The sequence below is a fragment of the Pyxicephalus adspersus genome, chromosome 3 (genome assembly GCF_032062135.1).
Source record: "Pyxicephalus adspersus chromosome 3, UCB_Pads_2.0, whole genome shotgun sequence".
NCBI lineage: Eukaryota > Metazoa > Chordata > Amphibia > Anura > Pyxicephalidae > Pyxicephalus > Pyxicephalus adspersus.
The window spans coordinates 109,147,163-109,158,690 of NC_092860.1; the positions used below are offsets into that span (position 1 = coordinate 109,147,163).

The 11,528-nt window shown below is 36.4% G+C and overlaps 1 protein-coding gene across 2 annotated transcripts in view; it reads right to left on the minus strand.

Annotated features, from left to right (window-relative positions):
• Nucleotides 1-572: 572 nt before the first annotated feature.
• Nucleotides 573-11,528, minus strand: part of GASK1B (golgi associated kinase 1B) — a 31,673-nt gene continuing 20,717 nt past the window's right edge. For both annotated transcript variants that reach the window (XM_072405975.1, XM_072405974.1), the window contains exons 3-4: nucleotides 8,374-8,600; nucleotides 573-7,568 (exon numbers count right to left, since the gene is read on the minus strand). In XM_072405975.1, the coding sequence (XP_072262076.1) occupies nucleotides 7,361-7,568; nucleotides 8,374-8,600 (435 nt within the window). In that variant the 3' untranslated portion in view covers nucleotides 573-7,360. The remainder of the gene's footprint in view (nucleotides 7,569-8,373; nucleotides 8,601-11,528) is intronic.

The window sequence follows — 11,528 nt, forward strand, 5'->3', positions numbered from 1 at the left end:
TATAGAGAGTATACCAAGCTTCTTGTTCCCTCTTTAGCAGTAAGTTCCATATAGCCTATCCCAATGCACACACCACTTTTTGGAGGAATTCAATGGCTTGATGCCCACAAGAAATTCTATTGTAATAACAAAACAAGAATCTTTTATCAACAAAGAGTGTCTTAAGCTATATACACAGGTGCAATTTTTGTCGTTGGAAAGGATGGTTCACGATCCTTTCCAACAACTAAGGACTGCACGATGCATGAACAATTGTGTACATACAGCACTGTTCTGTTCTACAGGCAGGGGAGAGGGACAGCGACAGAGCGGCACCCTGCTGCCCGCTCTCCCCCTTCCCTTGCATTGGGATTGTTTGTCGTCCATCGTCCGTGGATCTGTGGAGGACGGTGGTTCGGATGATGGACGACAGGGGCTTTACACACGCCCGATTCTTGTCTGATTATCCGGCGAGAACCATTGGACGTGTGTAACCAGCCTTACTAAAAGACTAGAATTAGATATTAATATTAGAAATAGATAAAACATTCAATTGTTGGGGAGCTACAGACATTTCACAGATTTAGATCTGCTTTTATTTTGTACTTAAAATATCTGAGACAGTTTTTCACTTGCATTAACAAAATAGAATACTGCTCACAGAACAACGCCCTATACAACTAAAAGTTGTAGTAATGTGTTGGTAGGTAGTAACAAAACTACTTTGTAGAGTCTTCAGTGTCTTAAAAGACTTCTAGCATCTCTTCTTTGAGCTTCAAAATTTTTATTCATGTATTTAAGTGGTACTCTGGGTGCCATGATGGAAGGGTTGACTCAATATAAAAAAGAGCCCTTCAAGTTAGCTTGGCAGGAACACAGCAAGAAGGTACTCAATGGTGCATCAGTGGTGCATTTGTTTAAACAGCCTAAAGACTCCTTCTTCCAAATGGATGAACCTACAATGTTCTATGAAGTTGTGTGAATTGATTTATCCATTTCCATGATCCCCAGCAATGTAGTTGTGACTTATTGGGTAAAATACAGAAAAGTAAAGTAGAACTTAAATGAGTGTTTTTATTTATTGACAATTAAAGGCTAGGCTAATGTCATGTAGTGTTCATTGCCCATTTAAGGAAGAAACTAAGATGCTAACAGGATACTTAAACAAAAGTACACGTGAATAATGTAATTTCAGAGTGAATCTCTGTTTTAAACAGGAAATCCATTGCTTCCCAGCTCCTAATATTCCCAGGGGCACATTGTAAGTTTTTATCCATGTCAACAGAGATAGAAAGCAGCTGCGGGTAGTAAATATTACCAATCTGTTTTAATACCAACCAATGATCTCTAACCACTATCTGCTTCAAACATATTAACATTGAGAACCTTAGTAATCAACACAATTATCTGCCTGTCCTAATTTTCTAATAGCATAGCTGATGAAGGGCAAAAATGATTCTACTTTAATTAGACACAGATTGTAAACCCTGAGAACGTATTGTTCTTCTTGCCATTAACTCCGGTCTCGAAAGGAAATGTTACTCATCTTATTACTCATTTTTTGTATATTTGCAATTATACTGAAAGAAAAAAAAAAGTTACATTTTGTACAATAGACTAATGCAAAAATTAATCAGCCCATGTATATAAACATCATATATGTTCCAAAATGTTGTGTATGTAACTTTAGATGAACAATTCCAGAGAAATCCAATAGGATTTTTACCCCAATAATATAAAAAATGTACCCCAATAATATAAAAAAACAATTTACTTTATATTGTATTTATTAGGTTCAAAAATCTACAAAACACTTACCAACATGGTAAAAGAGGTGGTTTTACAATGTTACCATATGTAACACCTGGGTTTACAATGTGATTGAGGAACACAATTTGTCATAGGTAGGGCTCAAACACAGTATTACTTGGTGTTAACCTTTGATAGGTGACTTCTTCAACATCAACACAATTTCAAGAGCTAAGCAAATATAACTTTTATATATATGTATAAAAACTATTTTTAAATATACACTCTGTGCAATTGTTTTCCTTTAGTTCTATTGTAAACACATTACTTGATCCACAATAATAATTTACAAGGCAATTACTTTCTAAAGACCATCCAAAAGAAACATTAAAATGATAAATGCAGTATTGAATTAGTAAAGAATATGCTTAATTAATATTGCTATTCATGCATTCATTTTTTTCTGATCAAACATAAAATATTAAACGATACAAAAGAATGAACAAAAGAAAGAATGGTCAAGAAAGATTATCACAAGCTGAAGAAACTAGGAAAAAGGCCAAGTGTCACAGGTAACAGGGTATCCAAGGTCATACCTGTAATTGAGTGGGATTCCAGACAACATGGGGCCATAGGCCCCTTGCTATTATTTTTTTCACTATAGTAATTTCTATGCTTTCTCGCTTATTGTTGACACTGCAAGGCTGTTTAAAATAAAAAAAATACCAGAGTTCATTCTCATGAGTTAAATGCTTATTAAATCCAGGGAGAGATGAACAGTCTGTAATACCTAACTTATTCCTCACTTCCTCACCATCCAACTTATTCCTCTACATTGTACATTGGAAAGCTTGTGGCTAAAATAAGCAACTTCAGCGAACCACTTACACAGTATAGTGAAAACCTGTTAAAGTCAGTTATAAAGTAAATATATGGGCTTATTTCCCTACACCTAGACTTTACAAGTTTTATGATCTTCTCAGAGTGGCACCACTAAATCACACCTATTGTATTATTGTATTTTTATATATTAACTGATAAACAGTAAAATGTCAAACATTTAAAGTACAACTAAAGTTGAACTTCAAGCAGATATAAAACGGATACAGATTGGGTGAACCTGTGCTGAGATCATGCATGCTAAAATATATAAATATTCCTAACAAGCAGTTAAAGAACTTTAAAAGAAGCTCTAATTATTTCTGTTTCTCTAACAATTATTTAGAAAACTGTAGTTAGACTTCCTGATAATTCTACGTCTAATAGTCTTTCACGACAGCATATAAGAGATAGAAGTTCTTTCTGCCCAGAGAGGAAGCATATTGATAGGTTAAAACAAAAACAGGTCCTCTCAATGTCTTCATCAAAAGGATAAAGAACCAAAAAGACAGTCTCCTTTGTAAAACATCAAAAAACACTACAAAGCAAAGCAGGAAGACTGCTGTCTTAAAAGACTACTGGGAATAGAGTTACCAGTAATTCTAACTTTAGTTTTTCCCAGTTGTCCTTCAGGTCAAGCTCTTTATAGACTAAGATAGAAATAGAACTGCAGGATCTTTCTCCCAAAGGCCTGATTGTGACATTGCACTCTTTCAAATCTGCTCGACTGTGGAACCATCTCATTAAGAAACCTAAGCCCAAAGTATTAATGAAGGCATGAGGAACATCAGATATTTAAAAAAATAACATTCTCCTACTCTACTGTTTTCACACAGGATTCACACAGGAAGCACAGTGTATTGAGACCTTTAAATATACAGGCCACAATGGACAGAAAAACAAGATCTGATTTCAAAAGGATTTTCAAAAACAGACGTAAATAGCTCTCTAGTCAAAAATTAATGCAACACTTACTTCACTTTATTAAATTACTTACCGTATTTTCCAGCGTACAAGACGACTTTTTAACCTCGAAAAATCTATGACAAAGTCAGGGGTCGTCTTGTACGCCGGGTACCAGTACTTACCTGCAGCGTCCGGTGTCCCCGCGAGTCCCCTCTCTGGTCTGGCGTCCCTGCGAGTCCTCCTGTGCCTCCTTCTGTCTTCCTGCTTTTCAGCTTACATGAGTCCTCCTGGGCAGGCTCGCGTTGCTTCACAGCAGGACTCGTGTAAGCTGAAAAGCAGGACGTGAGCCTGGATTGGCTCTCCAGTGGAGAGCCTGGATTGGCTCTTCACTGGAACACGCCCATTCATTAAAGGAACGTGCCCATTCATTACTTAGAACTAGTAGTGTACAGTTCTTTCTGCCTCTCAGTTCTCTCAGAATAGTGAGATCTGACAGGCAGAAGGAACAGTACAATACTGGGCATATAACACGACCCCCAAATGATTGGTTAGAGTGGGGGGTCGTCTTATACGCCCAGTCGCCTTATACACCGGAAAATATGGTAGTTAGATGGTTGCCTGGAGTTCAGTGTCCCTGTACCACATGATGTTTTATATGGGTGTCCCAACTTCAAGCACTTGTATCCATGGTCTTTTTAAGGATCAAAGTATGCTCTTTGTTAGGTGGGGAGGATTTTTTGACACACTGTACTTTTCACAGTAGTGGTCTTATTAAAAAAAAATAGAAACCAGTAAGCAAACCTATACCCTCAGTTTGCAGTGTCCTTCAATAATAATATTCTGAAATATAATAAAGGTCATCAACTCCAAGGTGGACATAATGTTCCTGACGAATCCTGGACTATTCATGTGTGTGGACCAGACAGTACTGTTTATTTTTGGGTCTTCTAAGAGAAAATTGCTTTAATCTGTGGGCCTGAAGGCATATACTAGGAAACAGTCTGGACAAGAACTAATTATGACTTTTCCACATTGATTTACCATCAGCCCAATTCCTTGGGCAGGCAAAGTAATTTCCATATCATTTTTTTAAGCTTTACAAACTATTCATAGTAATAAATCATTGGTATTATTAATGCAAAATTATACATTTACTATTTAAAGCAATATGAGTATTCTGCAGACACTTTCCTTGAGCTATCCTAGCACAAAAGCTAAGCATTGAAATATGATAGTTGGAAGTGTTAGAGTGAGCATGTCCTTGCTACATTTAAACTTACATAGAAGTATTTAAGCGAATATGTAATTGGTTCATGGTGGTGCAGATTCATGGGAAGGTAAGTAGACGAGCCTTTTTGTGCCTGTTGCTTTGTCTTCTTCATAAAAAATACAAGTTTACTTTTAAATGCAAACACACTGTAATGACCATTTAGTGTCTGCTTTAGGCACTGCTGTTATATATTTTTCAAATTCTGGAGTTATTAAAAAAGTTTACTATCAGAACAATATATAACACTGGATGTCTAAAACATCCAGTGTTATAAAATGTTCCGACTAACACAATGGATAAAAGTTACAGGGAAATAAATATAAAAATGGAGCAAAAGAAAAAACTGGTCCATTGTACAAACAACCACTCAATTGTATTAGCATTCATTTTGTTACCTGTATTAGAAAAATAAATCAAACAATTATTATTAAAATAAATCTAGGCAACATCTCTGTCCTTGTTCTAATTTCTATAAATTATCTACAGTTTTTTGGTCCTGTGTGAAAGAAAGGTAAAGTGAAACACAGCTTCAAAATATATTTTTTGCTGTTTTAACAAATGTATTAAAACGGTTGTATTGCATTGCTTATAAAGTTGATCAATGTAATATTAATACAGTTTTCCATTTATATTCTATGCTAAATATGTAGTTATTTTGTGTGCTTTAATACTGAAAATTAAAAAGTACAAACTGTATTTAATAAGTAGTATATGTGTATTGAATGGTATATTTATTTAAAAAAATATTTACACTTAAAGTTGCCCATTAAAATTAGTTATTTTGAAACACTTGCTGAGAATGTAAAAACAATTCTCTAAATCATTTTTATAACCTATATTGTTCCAATATAATAATACAGAACCCAACTGCATTCCTGAGAAGTTTAGCTCATAGAGGAACAATCTGGAGTATGGAATAAGATATGGAATAAGGTCCAAAAATTATTGACAAAACAAAGTGCAGTAACCCCTACATAGTTTAGCTGGGTGCAGTTGCATCAGTTCACAAAAGATTTATAAATGATTGGTTGTCTGATGCAATTTGAATATAATTATTGATTTTTGTGTTAATGACCAAGTCAGACTAAAGCTGCATACACACTTGCAATAATTATCGTTGTAAACGAACGAAAAACGACCGATCGTCCAATAATCGTTAAAAAAAAAAGTGCACAACGATGCTGACGAAAGAGGATTGTCGCTGGAAACAAACGACCTTCCCGGGGGATCTGATGGACCGACAATCATTCACTATCTATTGTGTTCAGTGATCGTGGATGTTTTTGCAGTACACTTTCTCCTTTACGATCGTATCTAGCATGTGTACACTATTGGTGGATTATATTTGAACGATCGCATTGTTACAACATGTAAAGCATTGTGCACAATACGATTGTTCAAAATATTCATGCATAATCATTAGTCGTTCGTTAAGGCTAGGTACACATGTGCAATAGTTCTCTTCAAATAATTTGCTCAGGGCCAATATCGTACGAGAATCTGGTGTGTGTACAGCGCCCATCGTCCATCGTCTGAACGACCGTCCTAGGGATCCTCAGATGATGGACCACGAAGGATTGTAATAAAAGTGAAGGGGAGAGAGCGCAGCGGGGTGCCACTCTGTCGTTCTCCCCCTCCCCTCTCCATAGAGCGGAACAGTGCTGTATGTACAGCACTTGTTCATGCATCATGCAGTCATTAGTCGTTGGAAAGGATTGTGAAAGATCCTTTCCAACAACGATTGCACGTGTGTACATAGCCTAAGTGTATAGAAAAGTTCGTATAATGGCTCTCACAAGGTTAAACCAACGTCTTTCAGAAGCAAGTACAACTCAAAAACTGATGAATACAATGCCCTGTCTAAATCAAATTTTGCAGAAAGATGAAAATGCGCTTTAAAGTGACTCTGTCAGCACAGGATAACTTGTAAAGAACTACATACCCCACTTAATGTGATTCTTTAGTTACATTTTAAAGCACATTTAAAAGGCTCCTGTAACAGAGGACTCACAAATCAAATTACTATGTGATGTACAAATAAAAGTAAATACGGTATTTGTACATGCTCTAATAATTAGGGGTTTTGTCATATATTTCTATGAGAGAGCATAGTTCTACTTTAAATTTTTTTGTTGCAATGTAAATGAATTTATATTTTTAAAACAGTAAAATATGAGGGCTGGATTACGGTTATATATTCCAAAATCATGATAATAAAAAGAATACTTTTCCATAAACCACAATTTCATATTTTAGGCCAAACCTGCAAATACAAGATACCTATTAGTCTCATTACAATGCTTCATTCAAACTGAAACATATACCATGTTAGCAGATAAATACAGCAACAACTTTTATGACCATTTTATCTCCCCAACATTCTTCTACTCAATCTTTACATGAAGGAAATGTATAAATTGTTGACAGTAACACAGCAATAACAGTGCAGCACAGCACAGAGTATACACTCAACACTAACTGCTAGAGGAGTATAATTCCCACAATAATCTGGCCTGGTAAATGTCACTTATTATTTCAACTTTCACTTTCTCAGTTCTTTGAGGTGATTTGGTCAATTTAATCATTCATTGGTATGACTTTAATCCCATGGGCATTAATGTAAGTCAGCAGGATTTTGGCCCTTCTTTCTATTACATCAATAAGTTTTTCAATCCCTTGACGTCCTCTCTGACTTTCCCAGAAAACATTGTCCAGAAAGAATGACTGAAGAAGTTTTTCCCGGAGTTTCTGACTCCTTAACACTGAAACTGCAGATTCAGGAAACCTGAAACAAATTGTAAAAATAAGAATTAGTGTTTTAATATTTTACTTGGTTGGCTTGGCATATTCTTTAAAGCTGTTATAGTCTCTGACGCTCACTTTATTATTTAGTGTGTGATGGAGCATCACACAGCTTCTTCCACTGCCAGATGAGCAGGACCCATGTCCCGGGACAGGGAAAGCACCCAGCTCTTCCAGTGTCTATATAGTTAAAGCAGCTGTCAATCACAACTGGCAGCTCTACCACACCATGAGAGCCAGGTCCTCCTTGGCATGAGAAAGTGAGAAACTGAGGGAAAGAGAGGAGTGTGAGTGTGTGTGCTAAGTGTAAACTTTAAAATAAAGTAGGCAAAGTTCCAAAAACATGCAGTTAGGTGCTTTACCCCCAAAATTGACCTTGGAATATACTAAAGACATACAGTATGACTATGGTAGGGACATTAAAATGTAAGCCCCTTCAAGGGACATCTAGTGACATGACTATGGACTTTGTAAAGCACTACGTAATATGTCTGCACTATATAAATACTGTGTAATAATAATAACAATAATAATAATAATAATAATAATAATAGTAGTAAGCTGTGAAAAGGGTGGGTTACCATAAAGGGAGAACAGGAGAAAAGGGAGCATGATGGAAAAAAGGGGAAACAGACCAGGAAGAAGATATTAGCATTATTATTTTTAGTATTAATTTAATAAACAGGATTTATATAGCGCAAACATATTACGCTGCACTGTACATTAAATAGAATGGTAAAAAAATATACTATATGAGCAGTTAATTCATCTTTGCCTGAGATACTTACTCTTTTATTCCTTCAAGTAACTTAAAATTCAAATTATCTTCACTCCTGTCAAAATATCCTTTATTTTTAATAAAGACCAAGTGCCGGGGGTCATGTTTTCTTTGTACGATGTGCATTAGGTCAATGTTGTGAGGATCATCACATTTTAGGTGTAGGCCTTGTTGCACACAGGTATCTTCTTTTCGAGGTCTAAAACCACAACAGTTTTTGTCAAGTCGAGTGTAAACCTGAAGGGAAATTACAGGTTAAAATATACCTAAACATATATGAATGTACAAAATGCTGACCATTTATAGTTGTCGATATTTATTTATAAATAAGACATCAGCTACATTACTCTTTTCTAGAAACTTATTACAAGCCTGAATAAATAGTTATTACCAGCTGGTTAGAAATGCATTTCTCGGACAACAAAGGTCGAATCTGGTTTAGGGTCACCATGGACATTAGATAAGTTTCTCGTTATCTTGTTATACCAAAGTCAGCAAGACTGTATGAAAGCCAAGATGTCTTAGGACACATGAAAATCTCTAGCATACCTTTGTTTCAGGCAAAAAAAACATACCATATTTTTCGGACTATAAGACGCTCCGGCCTATAAGACGCACCCAATTTTGAAGGAGAAAAACCTAGAAAAAAAAGATTCTGAACAAAATACTAAAAAATCACTCTGTGTCAATGTATCCCCTTCTAATCACTCTGACACAGAGTGATCAGAAGGGGATACATTGACACAGAGTGATTAGAAGGGGATACATTGACACAATGTATCCCCTTCTGATCACCCTGTGCCAAAAAATCATACTCACCCGATCCCGCGATCCTGTGGGCTTCTTCTTCTCCTGGCTCTCCTCCTGGCTGCAGCGCGTCTCCTCCTCAGAGAGAGGAGAAGCCGACATGCATACCCCAGCGATCCCATAAGCAGGCTGATCCAGCCTGCTTACCGGATCGCGAGGGCACGTGTGCCGGCTTCTCCTCGCTCAGAGGAGGAGGAGACACGCACTGCAGCCGGGAGGAGAGCGAGGAGAAGAAGAAGCCCACAGGATCGCGGGATCGGGTGAGTATGATTTTTTTTAATTACCGTTATATTTAACATGTATTCGGTGTATAAGACGCACCCACTTTCCCCCCCCAGTTTTGGGGAAGAAAAAGTGCGTCTTATAGTCCGAAAAATACGGTAAATGATTTTAGATATTTTTGGAGTGGCTGTTGCTTCATAGATAAACATATACAGTATATAGTCAAGAAAAAAACACCCTCCTTCATTTCTAATTTTATATATCCAGACATAAAAAATACGACACCAAAACAAATTCCACTGTGTCATTACTGAATTAACAAATATGAAGGCAAAATGGAGAAACCATGTGTGAAAAACTTAGTACACCCATGATGCACCAATATTTGAAGTAATAATTTTCTATATAACTTTATCAGTCTCCCACATCATTGTGGAGGAATTTTGGCCCACAATATTGCTGCAGCTTATGAAGGCATGCAGACATTCTTGTATGCCCAACTCTCCTATGGTCCCACCACAGCCTTTTAATTAAGTTAGGGTCTTGACTTTGGCTAGGTCATTGCAACACCTTGATTCTTTTCACTTTCAGCCATTCTGTTGTAAATTTGCTTGTATGCTTGGAATCATTGTCGTCTTGCATTACTCAATTTTGTCCCAGCTTTAGTTTTCACATAGATGGCACATTTGATGATAGTATACTTTGGATTGGGTTTTTTTTGCAATTTCTCTGAGCATTTCATGGTCTGACCTTGGCGTGATTTTGCTGGGATGTCCAGTTCCGAAAAGATTGAGAATATACTTTCTCACTGTAGAATGATGAAATAGCCTTAAAACCCTCCCCAGAAAGGTGAGCAACAACAATTGCTTGTCTGAGATCACTTCAAATGGTAGCAGTTCATCTCAGGTTGTATTTACCTAATGTTAAGACCTGCTAAGGACCAATGTTTTTGTGTATATGCCTAGATATGGGAAACTTTGGAATTGAAAGAGGGCATACTTTTTTTCTCACCACTGTATAGCTTGGTGAAAAGAGAGGGAAAAAGATGTAAATAACAACTGTGGAAAGTATGTGTCCTCTATACAAGGCTGTGTAGCACTATGCAATGATAAAGAGGTTAGCAGGTAATGGATGCATGCTTAAGCATTTGAAAAATATAAACACAGTTCCCTGTTCATTACATTTACCCTAAGAAAAATAAAGCCTGAAAACTAATAGAGTTTTGGGAGATTTTCAAACCAATATCCATATGTAAAAGTAACTGCTGAAATGCAGTTCATGTGCTTAAGAATTATAACTAGGAAACGTAGCAATCATATTTTTTTATTATACATAATTTTCAAACATAAAAGTAACTAAAAACACAGGATGTTGTGAGTTTTTTTTTTTTACAGAAAAGTAGCATGCATTTAAGTATTACCCTGAAATAGCAAATTACCTGACAATCTGCTACAAAAACCTTTCCAAGTAAAGGTATTATATACTGCAAATACAGCAGAACACAGGCACACTATAAACTAGTTTTGAGAGAATGAGTCAGATTTAGACTTAGCACAATTCCACATTAAACAGTATGTCGGGAAAGTGACTGATGCATGTTTCCGGCTTCATCCTGGGATCCACCCTGGCACAGCTATGTTTAGCTTGGAGAACATAAAAGTATGATGCTACTGCTAAATATAGGGTTTTAAGCCAGAAAGAACAAGGCCATTTCCTAGATAATGAGGCAGTCCACCACAGCAAGAAACATTCCCTCATCTTCTGTTTAAAACTCTATAACGAAAAACAACCAGGTTCAATCTATGAAAAGCATCTGTGATACTTGCTCTATTTAACACATTAAGGTGACCACAAACTGGCCTATTTTACATACACACGCTAGATGATTGTTGCCCCAGACAAATAATTATTTTCGTCTTGGATAAAAATTTTGTGTACAGCGGTCATCATTTATCAATCTGCCTTGCCATCCACCAAGGATTCTTCATTCATTCTGATAACTCATCTATAGGGAAGAACAGGGAACAATAGTGATTAGAGCAGCCACCAGTGGTATAGCCAATCAATCAAAGCTTCATTTGGGACCGAGTACCTTTCCTGTTGATTTAAATAGTAAATCATAGTTTAAAAAAGGCT